General features: G+C 40.1%; 1 protein-coding gene across 4 annotated transcripts in view; it reads left to right on the forward strand.

Moving 5' to 3' along the window:
• The window catches only part of sema4ga (sema domain, immunoglobulin domain (Ig), transmembrane domain (TM) and short cytoplasmic domain, (semaphorin) 4Ga), a 57621-nt gene that overhangs the window by 3824 nt on the left and 31718 nt on the right, over positions 1-22079 (forward strand). For 2 of the 4 annotated variants that reach the window (XR_009655056.1, XM_060925755.1), the window contains exon 2: positions 8690-8943. Coding sequence is in view for 1 of the 4 variants with exons in the window: in XM_060925755.1 (XP_060781738.1) it covers positions 8811-8943 (133 nt within the window). In the remaining 3 variants the exon portion in view is untranslated. Of the gene's footprint in view, positions 1-1338; positions 1438-1920; positions 1945-8689; positions 8944-22079 lie in introns of those variants that run through there. The other 2 variants (XR_009655058.1, XR_009655057.1) reach the window with 2 other exon arrangements.

Genomic DNA, 22079 nt, shown 5'->3' on the forward strand with positions numbered 1-22079 from the left:
GATGGCAAGCCTAAAGACAATCATAACTACACAATGGGCAGTATTTGCATCAGTATTTGCAGTATTTTCATACTTTTATACTCTTTAATGAAAGGTGATACAAGGCGGAAGTCCGCGCCGTTTTTCAGCAGTCGCGTCACATGACCAACGCCAGCGAATCAGGAAGGTGGATGTCACAGTGACGTTGTCCAATGAGATGCCAGCTAGAGCTCAGCACAGCGTATCCGCGTATTCTGAATGTTTACACAGCGCCGGAGCTGACACGATCTGGATTGAATACGTGGATGCTGGCGGATTCCCGTTTCCCGGCGTTTCCAGGCGGTTTAATGTAAACGGACAGTGCATCCGCGAAGAAAACGAGACAGATACGGTCTAATGTAAACGTAGCCTTAGTTACACTGAAATTCAATAGAAAAACCATTTTGAAACACTACAGGAAAATAGTTAAGTAACACCTAAAGCTTGTTTAACCTCCTAGGGCTTAGCGGTCACATGCGTGGACAGCACTTTTTAGAAATTCGGAACAAGAATCCACATATGTGGACATACTTTTTCTCTAAAAGTACATCTTATCAAAAGATGATGCTTAGTTTTTATTCTAATCAGGTTCTAATAAGCCCAACTAGCAAAGAGAAATAAAAAATGCATGTAAAAAAACAGCTTGGGCCTTAGGAGGTTAAGTGACTATATAAGTGCTCTGACTTTATGGCATTTTTAGGTTTTACTTCTGTAAGTTTTTAGGTAATTTATGAAGAACTAGCTCACAACCAGCACTGCAGCATTTTCCTCGTGAGGGCTTGAGCTTCTCACCAGACCTAAGATCAATTTAGCAGGTTCTAGGTTTGTCTGACTAAATATTCCTTCATGCATCCAGACTTGTTAAACTCGACGTGCTCTGAAAGTGATGGAAAGCAGCCCTCCTGTCTCGCTTTATACAAATGCTGCTCGAAATAGAAGCTTGTCATCTGAAGCGTAATAACGTCATAAAACAACAAATCTGTCGTCCTTTTTTAGACTGCACAGAGCAAGGCTTTTTAATGCTAATTCGCCACTGGTTGTAGGCTCTACTTTACTTTCTACTTTTCAAAAAAGCTATTGAGTCTTTAACATCGGGGGCTTCATGTGATTATATAACATGGCAAACTGACCAAAGTATAATTAACGGTTAATTAATGTTTATTTATTTTTTAAAAAAATAGAGCTCTGTGTTTGGGGAGTAATTATTTTAGCCTATGAAAGCACCATAGAGTGAAATAGAAAGAGAACTTTTTTTTCTTCTTTTTTTGTGCCAAAGAATGGCTAATGTGACCTCTTTGTCTCCATTAATTCCATTTATAGCTCACCAGAGTCCCTTTTCTATCCTTTATGGGAAGAGGACAAGGCTTCCCAGGCTCCTCAAGTCAATAAATAAGCGTGGATCATTTTGTATCAAGACAAGTAAGCACAGTGCCTTATTTGCAGTCAGGCATTTTTATGTGCAACAAAAGATTCTGTCAGAGATCTAGGGCTTTCATTAAAACACAATACAGTGCTAACTAATGAAGAAAGGCTTTATTAATCAGTAATGTTGTAGTTTTAACATGTCAGAGCCACCCTTGTTAATAATGTCAGTCATTTTATTCACCATAACTAACTGATTCAATTTTTTATTTTTATTTGTTTTACAGTGTGGCTTTAGGTGCAGTATTCGTGATCCATCAGAGCATCAGAACTGAGCCACATTATGCTACTACAATAGACTTTAGTTTCTGAAAAGTAAATGCGAATGAAAAGGTTTCATTAATGAGATACGGTTACTGTTCCACTGCTTCTATTCAACTGACAATGTGAAGAGCGGCTGGGATTAATATGAGCTTTCTGTGTGAGCAGGTGTGATGGAGGACTGACCTTCTAGAAGTGCGGATGTATGTGTTCCGTGTGATAAACAGCTGGTTAAACATACATGTGGGTTCTAATGCCAGCTGAGCTGCTAAATGACGCTACATTCTACATTCACGTTTGTGCTTTACAAACTTTTTTTTTTTCTCATGATTAACCTGGAGGCGGCACGGTGGTGTAGTGGTTAGCGCTGTCGCCTCACAGCAAGAAGGTCCTGGGTTCGAGCCCCGGGGCCGGCGAGGGCCTTTCTGTGCGGAGTTTGCATGTTCTCCCCGTGTCCGCGTGGGTTTCCTCCGGGTGCTCCGGTTTCCCCCACAGTCCAAAGACATGCAGGTTAGGTTAACTGGTGAGTCTAAATTGGCCGTAGGTGTGAATGTGAGTGTGAATGGTTGTCTGTGTCTATGTGTCAGCCCTGTGATGACCTGGCGACTTGTCCAGGGTGTACCCCGCCTTTCGCCCATAGTCAGCTGGGATAGGCTCCAGCTTGCCTGCGACCCTGTAGAAGGATAAAGCGGCTAGAGATAATGAGATGAGATGAGATTAACCTGGATTCTTTGTGAGGATTTTAAAATGTTAAATAATGCAGCGATGATGATGTGATAAGGTGGTATTTACTGACCATCTATCACTGAATTAAATCGGTCTTAGGGCAGAATGCTGTGGATCAGGTTTACAGGTTTTCAAGTTCTCAGATTTAGAAAGATTGATGCAACTGAAATGTCAGATTTGAATACAATAGTAAAGTTGTAGGAGTTGCAGTTTCCAAAGCATTCTCTTGTTCACCTTTTCTGGGCACGTGCTGAGGGATTATCACTGTGGGCATGGAACCGAATGTGGGCAGCCTTTTGTAATATTGACAGTTGAATTTCTTTTTCCTCCTCCACCCTGTTTGTATTGCTTTTGACTCGCTTTCAGATCGTTTGAGAGTGTGGTGTGTGAGAGATACCTGCTAGGTTCTGTGTTTAGATTTTCTGGACTGACTTTTAACTGCAACATTTTGCCATATTTTATTCACACAGTTTATGGGAAAGTCAATCTGAAACTTCTTAGATCCCTTATACCTTTATTTATGTTTGACACTGCAGACAGCTACTGTATATGTTTACGCCCTGTGGATATATTGTCTCAAGACTTTGAGCTGTGAGTAAACACTGAGCAAACATGACAAAATCTTATAACAGTCTAATGATCAAAGCTTGCTTTTTCATTGAAAATGCAAGCTGTCTTTTTTTTTTTTATATATATATTCTGTGAATATTTCATTATTAATGGACAGATAGACATGCTCTTGTGTGTACTGTTTTGGAGTTAAAAAGTAAGCCCATAACATTTGACTATGAGATCTGTCTGTCAGTCCTTTCATAGCGAGTGATTTGTAACATGATTTATCTTTCTTTGGTTTCCAGATCATAGAAGGAAAAAAGGAAAGGGAGAAGGAATTTATGTTTTCAGACCATAAACCAGCAGCTGTTTTAAAATGCGTTGGTCAAAAACTACGATGCGATATTATGTGACGTTGCAAAACTATTCAAACGTGGCTTGTTGCATACAGTAACTGCAACTACAGAGCATCCAAAAAGCCAAGAACAAATGAGAATCAAACTAAATGTACTTGATTTTGTATTTATATGAGTGATTCCACGCTTATGGGTACTGAAATGGGGACATGAACTTATTTTTAAAAATTCACCTAAAACCATTTCTTTTTTTACCATCAGGTCACAAAACATGTAATCTTTAATGAATGATGTGTTAAAAGATAACTTTAATTTTCTGAGATGTAATAAAAACATATTTATATGCCAAAGTCAGAACGTAACAGAAGTGTTGTGGACATATATATTCTCAATTTTAACAATGTAGAATTACTTTTTGAAACATAGGAAGGTGATGTTTTAGCAAATATAATTAATAAACATGTGTAGTAGAATAAACATACACATTCTTTCAATAAGATTAACATGGTATATAGCTAGATTGTAATTAATTTGTAACAGACGCGAGATGGACAATCGTAACAGAAGTAATGTAACAGACATCATTTTGGAACTCATAGGCTTGACTTTGGCATATAAATATGTTTTTATTACATCTCAGAAAATTAAAGTTCTCTTTTAACATATCATTCATTAAAGATTACATGTTTTGTGACCTGATGGTAAAAAAAGAAATGGTTTTAGGTGAATAAGTTCATGTCCCCATTTCAGTACCCATAAGCGTGGAATCACTCATATATTATTATTTATATATTACTAGCAGGTTACCTGCTGTTGCCCGGGTTTTGCAAAATTCTGGGTTGCTCCCAGACTTCCATGTCAAATTTGGTGAAGATCCATCAAGAAATGGTGATGCTAACCCAAGACAAACAAAAATCCAAACATCCACCACCCAGGAGCCCACTGGGGACCCCCTGGGGCCCAAGTATAGAATTTGAGTTATGCCAAATTGTGGCTATCTCCTGTATCTACGTCCCAAGTTTAGTGAAGATCTGTCGATAGTTTGCGTTGATAAACGTAACGTGAAAGGCATTGAGGGAGGGGGTGGGTGGATGTTGTGCCCTCCAGGGACCTCCCTAGGGCCAGTACATGAATTTTGTTTATATCTGCAAAATTCCGGGTCATCCCCGGACCTACTTGTCAAATTTGGTGAAAATCTGTCGAGCAATATCGACGTTAGCTCAAGACAAACAAACAAACTTTGCTGCTTATTATATACATATGTTCCATCTTACAGTCAACACATTTTCTCAGCTGCTGTATTGTCTTTGATGATTCCTATCAGCGTATTTTTCCTCAACATCTTCCCATTGGTTCCCGAGTTTTCAGACACCCTATAGATTGAAATATTGTACAGTATTTTTAAAAGGAACCCTTCAAGCTATCATAAACATATCTATTTCTTTTCCGAAAGTTTTTCTAAAAACAGTGACTATGTTGTTCAGTATGAAAGTCATTGGAAACAATTATAACCATGCTTCAGCTTTGTGTGAAATGTTCCAGTGTTGTCTCACACACACACACACACACACACACACACACACACACACACACACACACACACACACACACACACACACACACCCCCTGTTCAGAGACCTTAAATAAGAGTCAAAGATGTCCAAATGTTTGCACAGTGTATAAGGTAATTGCTGTCATGAATGCCAAGTTATTTGTCTTCAACAGGTATGCGGGTTCCTGCAGTTCCATTGGTCGCGCTTTCTAGTAAAGGATTAGATGTTATTTTTGCACTGGTTGTAATTGTGCTAGATATTCCTGGGCTTCTGTCACATCCTGTTTTGCTTGTGCAACAGCTTGTTATTAAAAGCTAGTTACACTGCACCTGTACGCCACGCTCACAACCAGCTGTGACAGCACAAGTGTAGTCAGGGAGACACACAGCTGCCTGTGCTGAACCAGTGTAACTGTTCAGCGTTGTGTATTGCTGATTCCTTTAATGCAGTGTGTGTGTGTGTGTGTGTGTGTGTGTGTGTGTGTGTGTGTGTGTGTACACGTACATGAGAGGGAGAGAGAAAGTGATAGTGACACAGATGCTTGTATTTAGTTATGTTGGATTTCGGGAGAAAGAGACTAAGAGGGTACTGGGTGCATAGCCTCTTGGGGAGCAGTAGGGGTTAGGAAGGAAAAGAAAACGGCTCTCATCTAGTGCGTAAGCTTTTAATGGGAACGAGCGTGTGTTTATCTTAGACAGAGAGGGAGTGTTCTGTAGTGTTTATAGAAGGGAAGGACAGAGTGTGTAAGAATGATGGGGAGAGAGGTGAAGGGAACAGTGGGAGTGTAGAACAACTGTCCTTCTAAATCACATCGCGCAGTGTGTGTGTGTGTGGTGTGTTTTACAGAGATCATATACTGTACTCTTGAGAAACCATCAAGCATTGATAGTCATGCTTCTAGTCCCATTAAAAAGCTAAAGTACGTCGGATTTTTTTTTTGTTCAAAATGTGGCGAAAACCCCCCCAAAACTACAGTATGTAGCTAGAAATAAATATGCATACGCTCGCAATATCCAACAACCCCAGTGTGCAGAGCTTCAGGGAAAACATCTGCATTCAACCCAGATTACAGCAGTTCAGATTACAGCAGGACAATACTTTCCTCTTCAACCACAGCTTTTATTATAGCTAGCAAGCTGCACTCACTGGTCACTTTAATAGGAACAGCTGTTCAACTGCTCGTTCATATATTCTGACCTGTTATCCAGTCATTCGCTCATGTGGCTGGAGCACAATGCATAAAAATCATGTAGATACAGATCAAGAGCTTCAGTTAATGTTTATATCAAACATCAGAATGTGATCTCATTGACTTTGACTGTGGTATGGTGGTTGGTACGAGAAGGGCCGGTCTGAGTATTTCAGAAACTGCTGATTTCCTGGGATTTTCACGCTTCGCAGTTTCTAGAGTTTGCACAGGATGTTGCAAAAACAAAAAACACTGAGTGAGCAACAGTTCTGTGAGTGGAAACATCTTGTTGATAAGAGAGGTCAGAGGAACATGGCCAGTTGATGAATGAGCATTAACTGAAGCTCTTGACCTGGATCTGCGTGATTTTTATGCATTATGCTGCTGCTATATTAATGAATAATTGGATAGCTGCATAAATGAGCAGGTGTACAGGTATACTAAAGAGAACATCACGACACCACTGGTGACATTACTGTTTAGGCATTGCGTGATTTGGGACACAGCCTTGGATTCTGTGTAAATGCGTGTACCTGCAGATGTGAGTGTCAAGAAGTTTTGTGTAGGTTTGATCATTTTAGTGTAGCCTCTGGCGGTTTGATGAATTAAATCAGTTTTTTTCTAGATCTTGATCTTTATACTTAATTATTATATACTACAACCCCAGTTCCATAAAGCTGGGACACTGTGTAAAACATAAATACAAAAACACAATATGACGATTTGCAAATCATGGAAACCCTATATTTCATTGAAAATAGTACAAAGACAACATATCAAATGTTGAAACTGAGAAAAAAAAATTTTTTTTTGAAAAATATATGCTTATTTTGAATTTGATGCCAGCAAAAAAGTTGATGAAATCAAAAAAGTTGGGACAGGGGCAACAAAAGACTGAAAAATTTGTGTAATGCTAAAAAAAACAAAAAACTAATTAGGTTAATTAGCAACAGGTGAGTAACATGATTGGATATAAAAAGGGCATCCCAGAGAGGCGGAGTCTCTCAGAAGTAAAGATGGGGAGGGGTTCACCGCTCTGTGAAAGACTGCGTGGACAAACAGTGCAGCAATTTAAGAATAACGTTTCTCAATGTAAAATTGTAAAGGATTTGGGGATCACATCATTAAAAGATTCAGAGAGTCTGGAGAAATCTCTGTACGCAAGAGACAAGGCTGAACACTGATATTGGATGCCTGTGATTTTTCAGGCCCTCAGGCGACACTGCATTAAAAGCAGACACGTGTCTGTAGTGTAAATCACTGTATGAGCTCAGGAACACTTCAGAAAACCATCATCTATGAAAACAGTTCATTACTGCATCCAGACAAAATCTTTTTCAGAGAAGGCCTTCATTCTTTCAGCAAGACAAAGCCAAACTGCTTTCTGCACATATTAAAACTGCATGCCTCCGTAGTAAAAGAGTCAGGGTGCTAAACTGACCTGCCTGCAGTCCAGACCAGTCTCCCATTTAAAACATTTGGCGCATTATGAAGCGCAAAATAGGATAAAGGAGACCCCAAACCAGTGAGCAACTGAAATTGTAGATCAGTCGAGAATGGGACAACATTTCTCTTTCAGAACTACAGCAATTGGTCTCCTCAGTTCCCAAACATTTACAGAGTCTTGTAGAGGTAGATGCAACACGGTGGTTCCTGTCCTAACTTTTTGAAATGTGTTGCTGACCTCAAATTCAGAATGAGCATATATTTTTTAAAAAAAAATTGTTTCACTATTTTATATGTTGTCTTTGTCCTATTTTCAATTAAATATAGGGCTTCCAAGATTTGCAAATTATCATATTCTGTTTTTTTTATTTACGTTTTATTCAGTGTCCCAAATTTATGGAATTAGGGTTGTATGTATAGCATCAAAAGTACTAAATATTCTGCTATTTTACTATTAAAAATATACATTTTAAATATTAAAATTAATTATCATAACCTAGTGGCATATATAATTTTTTTTTAATATTGCATAGATAATAAATGTGTTCCTTCTAGAGCTGAACAATGTATCATTTGTTAATCATCATATTGGCCTTTTACAATATTGATACAAATAAGTATATTTTGGGTGGCACAGTGATGCAGTGGTTAGCACGGTCGTCTCTGAGCAAGAAGATTCTGGGTTTGAACCTCGCAGCCAACTGGTGTTTGCATGTTCTCTGCATTCTGGTGTGGGTTTCCCCTCACAGTCCAAACACATGCAAATTAGGTCAACTGGCTACTCTAAACTGCCCATCGGTGTGAGTGTGATGGTTGTTCATTCACCTCATGGGGAACACGTCTGAATACATCTGGTGATTGTAATGGAGACGAGAGACATTTGAAGGTTTACAGCTCCCATTGAGTATTTTGTCATTGATTAGCCATCAATTATATAACTTAATGCAGGTGCATCAGACAGAGCACAACACTTCAGGATGTTGCACCATTTTCTGAATGGATATGTTTAATGTTCTCACTTGACACCTCTGAGTGAAAATCTCAGCTGGCTATTTTCACAAATCCTAGTTTCTACTGTGATGCTTTTTCTGTTTCTCCCACAGTCTCAGCAATTCTTTTGTATTTTGCTGCCTCCACTAACCTTTTGTTTTTGTGCGTGTTTTTAGGTCAATTATTCAGAAGGATGATGCGGTAGTTAGGATCGCTGGGATCTTGTTGTGGTGACGGATACAAATTGCCAAGTTTCAAATTTGAGGTGCTCGCCTCTCCTGGGCAAAACAAGAGGTGATGAAGATGAGGAGCAACGTGGCATGGCTGTTCTGCCTGCAGCTTCTGTGTGCTGTGTCTACACTGAAGGCTTACCCCGTCACACCTCCTCTGGACTTGGATGTCACTCCCAGAACTACTGTCCTTTTCAATGGTATGAGCCACGTTAACTAATGCCACACTCACATTTACAGTCTGAGCAAATCAAGTAAGTAACAAAGCTACGTACAGCATCTTTTTGCTGTGATACATCTTTGTATTGGATGTTCCTTGTCAGTTATGCATTACTTCTAGCACTAATGCATGAAGCATCAGAGGCAGAGACAAAGAAAGAGATTTACAGGGTTACATGTGGAGGTTTTTTTTTTTTCTTTTAAATCTCATTTCCTTTAAGTTTAGCTGTACCACCCAGTAGCACAATAATATGCTACCTTACATTACCGCAAATTTCTATCTGGAAGGGTGGAGGCTAATACATGCTTCCTCTGAGACATGTGAAGCCCATCAGGGCATCTTTTTAAATCTTTTCACGCATGTTATACTTAGGCCCTGTCCACACGGCAACAGATTCAGGTGAATCTGATAAAATTGTTTATCGTTTCGGCCTGGCGTCCACACGGCACCGGCGTTTTGGGTACCCCAAAACGAAATCTTTTGAGAACGGGTTCCAGAGTGGAAAGATCTGGCAACGGCACCGTTGCGAAGTCGTCTGGATGAGTAGAACGGATTTGTTTACGATGACGTCACAACCACATGTGCTTCATGCCGGGTAGAAGTGTAACGAACTCGATGCGAGTTGTCAACAAATCCTTTAACTTGGTTCATGAAACACGCTTACAAAATATTTTCACTGTGAATATTTATTGTGTAATGGTGCAAAGTGAGAGAGAGAGAGAGAGAGAGAGAGAGTGAGAGTCAATCCCGCCAGCAAAAATAGGGGAAAAAAGGAGCGATCTCACCTCTTCAGATGTTGGTTTAAGTCCTACAATACATTCCTCAAAAAGGGCGTAGAAGAACAAATTAATCCATCAACGTGTAGCATTCAATTTATTCCGGACCATTAAAGACGCCGCCTTCCGCGTAGAATCATACGTCATCCTCGCCGCCATATTGGATGGGTCAAAGCGGAGAATAAAGATGCCTCATTCATGTGCTGCGTTTAACTGTACCAACAGGTTTACCGTCTAAACGAGATCACATGGGATTACCTTTCACAGGTGAGACTGGAAAAATACTTTTCATTGTATTTGGTCATTATAACGTAATTTTACGAACAGATTTTTCTGACTTTGTGGCTAATATGAAGTCTCGCGCATAATAGTTTATGCGCATGCGTCCTTACTTCTTCTATTGTTGTGGTGTCTCCGATGGGACCGTCTTACAGCGCACCTAGAGGTGTGGCATGTGTATTGCATCGTTTTCAGCAAGCGTTGCGTTGCCATATGGACCTGATATTTTACTGATCCGTTGCCCATGTGGACGCGATATTTTTATTTTTTTTTTAAATCTCGTTGCCGTTGTCGTGTGGATGTAGCCTTAGAGGAGAGCATCACATGCTCAAGATTGGATGCTGTTACTCAGATGGTGAGGAATGTCATCTTTCCTAGTCACAGAGCAGGGCTGTCAGTTTGACTGCACTCTTTTGCACATGGTCACTTAAGCCAAGTCAGCCTCTCCTTTTATCTCCTACTTGGAGTTAAGCAAGCATGGATGTTAGGGTGCATCAGTTGCCCTCACTTTCATAAAATCTGATGCATTTTTGTTTGGGTGTTCCTTTTCACCAATAAAGACATCCTGTAAAATTTTTTGACCATATTCAAAAGTCTAATGGTGGCACCATGAGGTTCATTTTTTTTGCCAAAAAACGCTTATTTTATGTTTTCGCGTAAGGTTTGAATCACAATGTTGGACTCCATTTACTGATTTCTTGTGACGCAGAGATCATGTTAAGAACCTTTGCAAGGGATTGAGAAGCATTAATGTGATTCAGAATACATTTGTATTGTTTAAAAGTAGTTGAACAATGAACAGCTAAAACTCAAACTGTGCTTGATAATATATTTAGAATATGTACTAAAAATGTGTATCTAAGATATTTGGTATACTCTATAAGGTGCCATAATGTTTCATGAAAAGTGATCGAAATTTTGTCATAAAAGTCATAAAATAGCAGCTTTTTCCATAACTTTGAGCTCTTGGTGCCGCCATTAAACTTTTGAATTTTGTCAAAATATTTCACCCAGTGTGTTTTCTTACCAAAAGGAACATAAAAACAAAAATGCATCATGATCGGAGGAACTTTTCATTTTTAGGGGGCAACTGATGCACCCTAATGGATGTCAAAAGTCCCAAAGCACATGTTTAATTTGCAAACATACAATATGACAAGAGCAACTCTTTCCCAGGCCTGCCACGATCAGCCCTGGAGCAACGGCTCAGAGTGTTCCAGCACTCCTCAGAACAGAAAGCACCCAGTGCATGACATCTCTGACTCTGTACACATGCGGACGAGCTCGCTTCTATTTCTGACATGCTCAAGGATGTTTTGCTTGATGTCTTGATTTAAGGACCAGAAGGCTGAGCAAATAGACTGACAAAACTGAAGGAAACTGCATGTTTTTTAAACAGCTAGAAATGAGTGACGCTAGTGCTGACGCAACTGATGTTTGTACTCGTTATGCGAATGCGTAGCTGTAATCCTATCTTCCCATCATTCATCGTCTGTCCACCCACATACTATGCCTTTTTTCCCCTTCTGCTCTATCTCTCCTCCTCCTGATGCGTGTAGTTGGTGCTTTTATATCAGCCACTAACTTAAAGTCTGTTCATTGAGTTCTTTAGCAGCTTGTTCAGTATATAAAAGTATACTAGTACATCAGAGATTCTGTTAACTCCCAGTGAAAGGGAGGAAAAATCCAGTGGATGCAACGTAAAAGCTTATCGTCATACTACTGAATCTACACTCTATACTACAGCTGTTTTGTTTATTCCTTCATTTAACTGCATCCTTGTTAACTTCAAATAATTTAAATCCTTTCTCAGACACTTGTACCAGTAATGGTGGGGGGGGAAAAAAGACGTATAAGGATAAGGGGGTAGAATGTTAGATTGTTGAACAGAGAATAATGAAATGAGTTCTAAGGGCAATAAAACATTTGATTTTAAAAGGGAGAGAAAACACATTTAAGATAGAAAGGTTATTTGTGTGGGTTCCCCAAGGCCATCTGTGTGGGTTTCTCTTAGTATGTGTAATTACTTTAGCTGGAACAAAACTGGCAAAGCAGCAGTACATGGATGTCATCATCACTCAGCTCTCCTCCGCATAGTAAAACCTACGTACACGCACACACATCTTGCAGGATTACCATACCATACCATACCGTCTCATACCAGTGTAGTCATTTGATGGACAATGAGGCAACAAAATGAAGTCAGTAAGTATCACGTTAAAGGTTGGAATGATCATCATGGGTTAAAAGTATCTGAAAGTGACCAAATGATGGCTCGATGAAGGAGAAAACAAGCCTGTATAAAAATGTAGATTACTGTTACTGGAGCCAGATAATAGGTTTGGATGCTTTTGATATTCAGGAGCTGTGTGGGAGGGAGTGACGGTTATTAATGTGAGAGTAAATTCAGGCTGTTTACTGTTTTGTCTTCCTGGCTTTTCCAGCAGAAACTTTCATGTTTCCGCAAAGATTTTGCTAACAGTGATTCATTGTGAGAATAAACTTTGTTCTGGGTGTAGTAATTAATAGACAGGGCTGAACAGAACCATTTGTGCCTGAAGTTTACTGTTACGCAAGACTGAATGGGCAAGAGTTCATCTGGCATGCTCAGAGGATAGTCACACTGGCGATCAGAGAGCAATGCCAACCGAATACGTGTCTCAGCGCAGCATGTATACAATCTGACGTGCACTCAGTAATTCCTTAAACGCCAGTTTCTGAATAATGGAAAAGAAAATGTCACCATGAGCACGGTGTTCTGCCCTGTTCTGATCCCCATGAGACCTTCAAAGATGTTTACTCAGAAAACATTCCTTTGTGGCGACACACACACACTATCTTTGTCTCAATCTCTCTCTCACTCTCTGTTGATTTTATCTAGTGATCAATCTGTATGGAAAGCATTTGTCAGCATTTGCATTTGTTTTACTTCAATATCTATCTCACTATCCTACAAGTATACACACATTAACTCGCAGCTGTCTGCTCGGTGATCTTGGATTTCATTAGAATCGAAATTGAGGACTGTCAGTGTGTGTGTGTGATTAGAATCAAGATCCAGGACTGTCACTGTGTATGTTTCATTAGAATTGAGATCTAGCAGGACTGTCACGGTGTGTGTGTGGCAGAGATTGTGATCACTTGTTATATTCTCTTCAAATCTTCCCAAAGTGTTATGCTGCGTAACACCGTCATAACACTCACAGCGTGGCAGCTTCAGTTCCACAGCCCGTATTTTTTCATGCTCCAGAGCCAGTATGTACCTCTGACTCCATGCTGAAACCTGCACTGTGATTTTAGTACAGTCATCCAGATGTCACTGAAAATAAATGTCTTTGCACATGGACTTTTGCATGGGTGTCATTAAAGTGCTGATGACACGTTTTTGACATCTTTGGCGATGTTTTATAACATAAAAAGTAATTCCCGATGATCCATATATTAATTCACGAAGGTGCCTATTTTACAAGTTATGATAAACGCGGCTATCTGGGCAAATTTGACGGGGCTGCAGCACCCAGGAGACGAAAGAGGAGGAGGAGGAGCTATATGACGTCAGCGAAAGAACCTTCCTCCTAACTTACCAGTTTATCATTATTAGTATTTTTATTAGACATTTTATATATATATATATATATATATATATATATATATATATATATATATATATATATATATATATATATTAGTTATTATGCCTTCGCGTTGTGTTGCCGGCTTTTGCTCCAAAACCCACAAGGATGGGGTAAGTTTATTCAAGTTTCCCAGAGATCCCGAGCTGCATGCGAAGTGGGTGAGGCAAGTCAGGCGCACTCGTGACAAGTGGGAGCCCTCACCAACATCCGTCCTGCGCTCTGAACACTTCGATTTGGATTGTTTTGACACCCTTCCCAGCTTAAAAGGATCTCTTGGGTGTTCAGTTCAGCACAAACGTGTGTTGCTACCATCAGCAGTGCCTACAGTATTCCGGAGGGGGTCTACTAGTAGCTATGTCGGATCCAGCAGTCGCCTGGGACAAGGCGACTCCTCCAAAGACAGTCCTCCTGTCAGAACATGTGTTGAGAAACGACATAAGATAAAGGTACGTAGCGCTATAGAGTGCTCCAACATGATGCTAAAAATAGTAACCATGCGGTCTGCGCGGCCATCTTGGAAGTCACTCGCTCCAGAGCGCTCATAGAGTACACATCATAGAGTACACATTCATGATAATCATAAATGTAATCATAAAGTCGGCGTGATATCAGTCATGTATTTGCTTGTGAAAGCTTGCGGCTTTCATGTAACTGCCGCCTAGCAACGAGAGGCAAAGGGTAAAGAGGGTAGGCTATCATAGATTCTATTCGGAAGAGATTAATACATGATTGCTTAAAAATTAGGTATTTTAACAATTTGCATCTGTTTTGTGATTATCGTGACACTTGTGTGTTATATAGAACTGTATGTCTTATCAGCACATCGAGGATCTTCCACCGGAGGCTTTAGCAAGTACTCGTAGCAACACTACACTTTACCCTTTGCCATGCGTTGTTAGGGAACGGTAGCAAGTACCCCGATGACCGACTTCAAGAATATGTAGAAAAAATTTAGAAATTATACTTTCCAAAAGTCATTTGAGCTTAGTGTATTGCATTTCCATTTATATTGTAGGTTCTTGCTGATGTTTTTGCGGAGTATGACGCAGCTGCTGAATCAGAAGCTGAAGAGTTTGTATGTACTAGTTGTGAACATTCACATTATTATCAATCTCATTTATTTAAAATCAGATAAAATCATGCCATCATGATCACTGCTTAAAGTACCAGTATTTGGTTGTTGAAGAGCTAGCACTAGAGAGTTCACCGGTGTTTTCATGCGCCATTTCCATTGAGTAGAACAGCCAGTGAACCGCAGCGTGGTGTTCTGCTGACGTCACAGCATGGCCGCGAGCCACGGACCCAGTTTTCTTGCGCTGTGCAATTAAAAGTTGGATATTTGCATAACAACAGCTTCTTTTCACGTAATTATAACAGAAATCTAACATGTTTGCCATGTTGTATAGTTTATTTAAGAAATTGCATAGAGTCATGTTCATGTCATCAGCCCTTTAAACCCCATATTTGCAGTTTTGATGATGAAGCTACTTGTCAGAATAAAAGTAGAGAGAATTCCTCTGGTCTTTGTGTTACTTTTGGCTAGAAGGGATTATCAAATAGTATCCTATAATCCAAGCTGCTAACGAAATAGAATTGTATTTTTGGGTTTGCTGTGCTGATATTCACATTCTCTCACAATCCTGCTATAAATGTGAGTCATGCATTCTTCACTAAGGTGACTGAAAGCCAGATGTTCAGGAGCAGGTCCGAGAATAGACTTTCCTGGACTACTTTGCGTGTGTGGTGGTGGTTGTGCTTGGATTGGGTGTGTGTTCTTTCACCTCTCTCCGTGTTTGTTTATAGTCATTGCTTGCTTTGCCTTGCCCTCTTCAGGGTGCTGATACTGTGGAAGCCATTGACTTGTGCTCTTGTAATCAGACTGTGGTTTGGATAACCTCGGTTTGGATTTCAGCACGGCTTATTTGATGACTTTACTGAATCCAGGTCTAGGCAGCCTCCATGTGACACACCTGTCTGTGTATTATACTAATAATGGATCTGTAATGATCGGGGAATGTATGGATTTGAGGTGTATGTCAGCATACAGTACGCATGAATTTTGCAGTAACAAGTAGATTGGAAGATCTTAAAGATTATACTACAAGCCAGCTTGGCGTTATTTATTACTACAGGATGTTACAGATTAACTGCATGACTGAAAACTTTAGTACTCGCAGTACTTTGCACACGAAAGGGTGATGGTGAGAAAGAGAGAGAGGCCGCCCCTACAAGGATAGAGCTCAGTCGTATTGGTCTACTTCAAGACCCAAGGAAATGGCGCTGTCTAATTTAATTATTATTGGCACTGTCAAGGCCACAGTGGGCCATTTACACCACTAGTCATACCGGTGTTTTCCACATATTACAGCTTACCATGAAATGTGTCTATCACACAGAGTATAAGGAAATAAGCACTACTTTGGGGTGAGGCAGGTCCTGCGTCTGTTTCTTTTTACTATATAACCTGTTCATGGAATGTAGGCAAATATAAATACTTTATTCAAATTAAACAGATGCAAATACAGAAATTAACAGGAGGTGCATTATTCCTTTTTTTTTTTTTTAAATGCCAGGACGTGAGCATTGTTTTATTCCTAGTCAGGGTTGCAGTGCTTTAGATTATGATACTAGTTTGTTGATATGTTAGGAAGTAGATTCAAATAGGTTTCTAATTAAATTTGCTAGAAAGTACATACAGTATTATGGCCGTTTACAAACAAAAATAATAACTGTGTGAGCAGTTTACTAGTGATCAGTCGTGAACTAGAGTGCGAAAGAACTGTCAGAGCCAGAATTCCCAGACCGTGCATTTTTGCCCCTGGCTTTTTAGTGTGTTTTTCCAAATCTTGATACAGCTAGAGATACAAATATCTTGAGTACTAGACAGATGCATAAAGATCACTGTGGTACACCTCTGGACTATTCTGTAAAGAGCAGTATATACTGTAAGGCAGCAGTGAGGGACTGAATTCAGGCACTTGGTGTTGAGTGCACTGGAAACACACCATCATGATCTGCTCTGACATAAACAATGTGGATGTTACAAATAACCCAGTGAATCTGAAACCACAAAAAAAAAAGAAGTTATAATGTTTTCTGTGTTAAATAAACAGCTAACAAGTGCTTGTTGGCTGTATTGTGGTACTTGCACTGCAAAAAGCTGAAAACTAAATTTGAGGAGAAAATTGTTTAATACTCATGAAATTATCTTGCTACACAGACAGATAATTTTACTTCACAAGGCATCTTGGGTTAAATTGGTTACAATCTAGAACTAGTTTTACTAATCTCAGAGTTGGTGTCTCGTACCGTATTCTTCTAATAGGAAATGCTAGGTCGTTTCAACTATATCCGAGATACTCTAACTTGTTAAGATATCATTTTTGCAGTGTAGAAGAATACAAGACACCAACTCTGAGATTATTAAAACTGGTTCTAGATTGTAACCAACTTATTCCAAGATGTCTTGTCAAGTAAAATGATCTGTTCATCTCATCTCATTATCTCTAGCCGCTTTATCCTGTTCTACAGGGTCGCAGGCAAGCTGGAGCCTATCCCAGCTGACTACGGGCGAAAGGCGGGGTACACCCTGGACAAGTCGCCAGGTCATCACAGGGCTGACACATAGACACAGACAACCATTCACACTCACATTCACACCTACGGTCAATTTAAAGTCACCAGTTAACCTAACCTGCATGTCTTTGGACTGTGGGGGAAACCGGAGCACCCGGAGGAAACCCACGCGGACACGGGGAGAACATGCAAACTCCGCACAGAAAGGCCCTCGCCGGCCACAGGGCTCGAACCCGGGCCTTCTTGCTGTGAGGCGACAGCGCTAACCACTACACCACCGTGCCGCCCTGATCTGTTCATGCAGCGAGATAATTTCATTATTACAGGTAGTTGTCGACTTACAACCTATGCAACTTGCGACTGATCAACTTTACGACCGTCTGGTTACGACTGGCGAGTGTTTCCCAGCTGAGCGTATGACAGTTTCCTCCCCAGCTCTTGGCATCGCCCAACATCCAGCCTCTCGCCACGCACGCTGCTCAGTGTGAGCAGTATCCCGGTACAGATTTAGTTCTAAAACATAGAAAGATTTGCAAGGATTGAACGGATGGTACATGACGGGCTTCGTCCGTATCGTGAAATTTATGAGGAGAAAAAGAAACAAACAGTTCAGATGAGGCTTACCATGTTTATGAAACGAGCAAATGCTCCCGCCAGCCCGAGCGCTGCAACAGCTGATGATGATGTAGACCAGTGGTTTTCAAAGTGGGGGGCGTGGCCGCCAGGGGGCGCTAGGGGGGCCTCAGAAAGTTGGAGGGACGATGATAAAAAAAAATTGTGAAAAAAATATACTTTTTTAAAATAATTATTATTAAATATATTGTAATTAGTTTTTTAATCATTATTATAAAATATAATTATTAATAATAATACATCGTATCGAAACGTTGTTTGCCATGCTCATCTCTCCGATTGCCTGTGATGTTGCGGTTTGCGCCATTTATCAAGCTGCTTTGCTCCTCAAGCTAGCGTATTGCTAGCGCAAAATGGACAGGTTTTTGAAGAAGAGCCCGAAGGAACAAACCAACAGCCCTGCTGTGGAGGACACTGCTGTGAAAAAAACTAAGAAGTCCTGGCCAACTAAAATCCGAAAATATGAGGCAGCATACATTAAGTATGGCTTTACAGCCATACAGAAAAATGGCCATGATTGCCCGAAATGCGTCCTCTGTCTGGAGACCTTGTCAAACGAGTGCTTAAAACCTTCGAAACTTCAGCGTCACTTGGTACAAAAACATCCGACAGATGCCGAAAAAACAGTAGATTTCTTCAGACGCAAAGAAGAGCATTTGGTCAGGCAATCTGCTGCATTCACCCAGCAAGCTACTGTCCCTGAGCCGGCCCTGAAGGCATAATTTTTAGCTTCGTACCACATTGCTCATGCTAAAAAACCTCACTCAATTGGAAAAGATTTGATTTTACCAGCCACCAAAGACATTGTCCGAGAATTGCTTGGTGAGGATGCTGCCAAAAAAATCGATGCTGTCCCACTCTCTGATAACACCGTGAGCCGACGGATTGGTGACATGGCTCAAGACGTATCTGCTCAGCTGTTGGAGCAGGTGAGAGCCAGCGAATACTTCGCACTTCAGCTGGATGAGAGCACAGATTTATCCAATGAGGCCCAACTGCTTGTGTACATCAGATTTATTTCACAGGAAAGATTTGTGGAGGAAATACTATTTTGTAAAGCACTTGAAAGAAGAACTACTGGGAAAGACATTTTTCAAGTTTTGGACGATTACATTGAGTCTAACGGATTGGACTGGACCCGTTGTGTGGGGGGATGTTCGGACGGAGCCGCGGCAATGACCGGGAAGATCAGTGGAGTGACCGCTCTCATTAAGCAGAAGGCCCCGCATGTAGTGGCCACACACTGCATGCTCCATCGCGAGGCACTGGTCGCAAAAAGGATGGATAACGAGTTGAATCAGGTACTACAGGAGGTTATACAGTTTATTGTTCAGTGCGAAAATATTTGTGTTGAAAACATGTTAGTTAATAATATTCTTATGCTAAACAAATGTAACAATGATTGACTATTGAATAAAAGTAAGAGAAGACATTCTAAAAGTTGATGTTTCTTTACATATTTTGTAGCATTGTCTGTGGGTTTGCAAAGGGGGTCCCCGGCCAGAAGCTAATGCTGTTTGGGGGGCCTTGGCATGGAAAGGTTTGGGAACCCCTGATGTAGACGACCCACAGCCAAGCACCAGTGATGCCAGCGGTCACTAAATTTTGGATTTTGCTATGTTTTACATTTGTACTTTGGTATGTTTCAAACTAAAATGTTTTCTATTTTTCACACCTGTATTTCGTATGTTTTGTTTTGCACGTATTAAACGAATTGTACTGTACGCAGTGTAGTATGCAGTGTTTGACTTCAACCAAATAATGAGCCAAGGTAATGAAATAAGAAAATGTTGATAAAATAAGACTTTAAGATGATTACAATATCATTACACATCACAATATACTTACGTTCATTTAACATAGACCGACTTACGACCAGATCGGTTTACGACCGGTCAGTCGTAACCAAACGCAGTCGTAAGTTGACGACGACCTGTATTAAGGAATTTTCTCCTCAAATTCCGTTTTCAGTTTTTTTGCAGTGTGAATATGGTACCAAGTAGTGAGCACTGGCTGTGCACTGGATTTATGGCATACCTGTCAACCCTCCCGTTTTTCCCGGGAAATCCCTTATTTTGACTCATTTCCCGCTGTCTTCCCGTTTTTTTTTTTTTTTTCCCGAAAATATCCCATATTTTGACAATATAAAAAAGTCGGTAGGTCCAGAATTCATGACGCGCCTCTGACAGGAGTTTACAGCAGGAAGTCGGGGCATGAATTCACGTCCCCGCCCTCTCAGGCATCAGTAATTACATAACTACGTCCGGAGGCGAGGCTGAACAAGTGATTAGGTCCAGTGTTGCCAGATTGGGCGGTTTCCCGCCCAAGTTGGGCGGTTTCAAGTGCATTTTGGCGGTTTTTGAACATATTTTGGGCTGGAAAACGTCAGCAGTATCTGGCAACACTGATTAGGTCTGAGGTGAAGATGGCGATGCTAATAGCTAAGAAAAACATTAGCCTCTCTTTCTTTGATGATTTCAACAAGTGCGTGGCTGGAATGTTCCCAGACTCTTCCATCGCAAAGAAATTTTGCATGGGGAAAACAAAAGCCTCCCAAATAATCAGAGGTAAGCTACACATGTTTGCATTAAGTATGTCCTGGCTAAGACCTCATAAATAGCCTAGTGTAAACTAATTGGTGTATTAACTGTTTTATCCACTCATTGTCTATTTTCTATCTGAAACTTACCCATTTTAAATCACTCTTGGTTTAATATTTTATATTACTCTTTATTACTCTGTCTGTCTGTCTGTCTGTCTATCTGTCTGTCTATCTATCTATCTATCTATCTATCTATCTATCTATCTATCTATCTATCTATCTATCTATCTATCTATCTATCTATCTAGTGTTCTGAGGCCATGATTATGGTAAAACCATAATAAATTGCAATGGAATTGAATTTATTGACTGGTTATATAATGACCTTTCTTATTTTAACATAAGATACGTATTTTAGCCCTTAATTTGGGAAATAACTGGTACCACTGAAAGCAAATAAAAATAAATGTATAGTTTATTCACAAATGCACTCTATAAACTATAAGCATATTGAGTTTGGGTCTTGGCTATCACCAACATGCACTAGAGTCCAGGAAATCACAAATACTAGATAGAAAATTGCCCCCCATTCAACTACACACCCACTTTTGGTGAAGGGTATGACTTTCCGAAATTTTCCCTTATTTTGAGTTAAAAATCTGGGAAATATCCCTTTTTTTCAAACCTCAAAGTTGACAGGTATGATTTATGGTGTACTATGGGTAATAATGTAGTGAACTATCCTTGGAGTAAAATTTTGTCCACAGGTTACAGAATGTCTGCACCATAAATAATGCACTGTATGGTAAAGAAGGAAGGAATTGAGACAGATCACATGTCTAGTCTCTGCCTATGTGCTGTGATATGATAGTGGTGTACTTTGAATCGCTGGGCGCTGGTTGGAGATTGTGTTGCTGACTCACTTGTCTGAGGTGTTTTGCACAAGTGTGCTGCTGTGTGCGTGCGTGTGGATTTGTGGATGTGATTTGTGTTTGTATATGTATATATTTGGATGCATTAAAGTATTCAGAAATTTGTAAAGGCAAGGTGCTTTTGAAAACTTTCAGCACTTTTCAGTAGTTTTAAATAGTTGACCTATTTTTCTTTTTTGGTATTTTCTGTAGATATAAACAATACTGTCATTACTGAAAGAGACAAACATGAATAATCAAGTGATTCATAGGTAAAATCGAGAGCAGCGTCAGCAGGAAGTCATAAAGCACAATGACACTCTCTCTCTCTCTCTGAAACTAACTCTATTCTGTCACTCTCTGGCTTTTGTTTGACATCTGTGTCCCTCCAGTTGATTGCTAAAACATTCCTAAAGCAGCATACAATCTTTCCTATTACTGCCTCTAAAGCTCTTCCTTCCAGAGACACCCACACATGGTGTTCATGTTGCTACGTGGTATACAGCATCAATGGAAAAACAGTACCACAGAAGCATGGCATCACCATGAAAATGTTTTTCTATATAAAGAGCAGTGTAAGCAGTCTACTTAACTGTTATACCCACAGTAGCCCCCATTCATCAAGTTGGATACGAAGGGCTTTGTTCGTAAATCATTCATACAAGCGTTTACACAAGAAATTTTATATCTGTGAAAATCCCTGAAAAACTTGTAAACCTCGACTGCTTCAAATCATATAATTTGCATAGATTACTGCACTTTTA

This window comes from Neoarius graeffei, chromosome 7, assembly GCF_027579695.1.
Source record: "Neoarius graeffei isolate fNeoGra1 chromosome 7, fNeoGra1.pri, whole genome shotgun sequence".
NCBI lineage: Eukaryota > Metazoa > Chordata > Actinopteri > Siluriformes > Ariidae > Neoarius > Neoarius graeffei.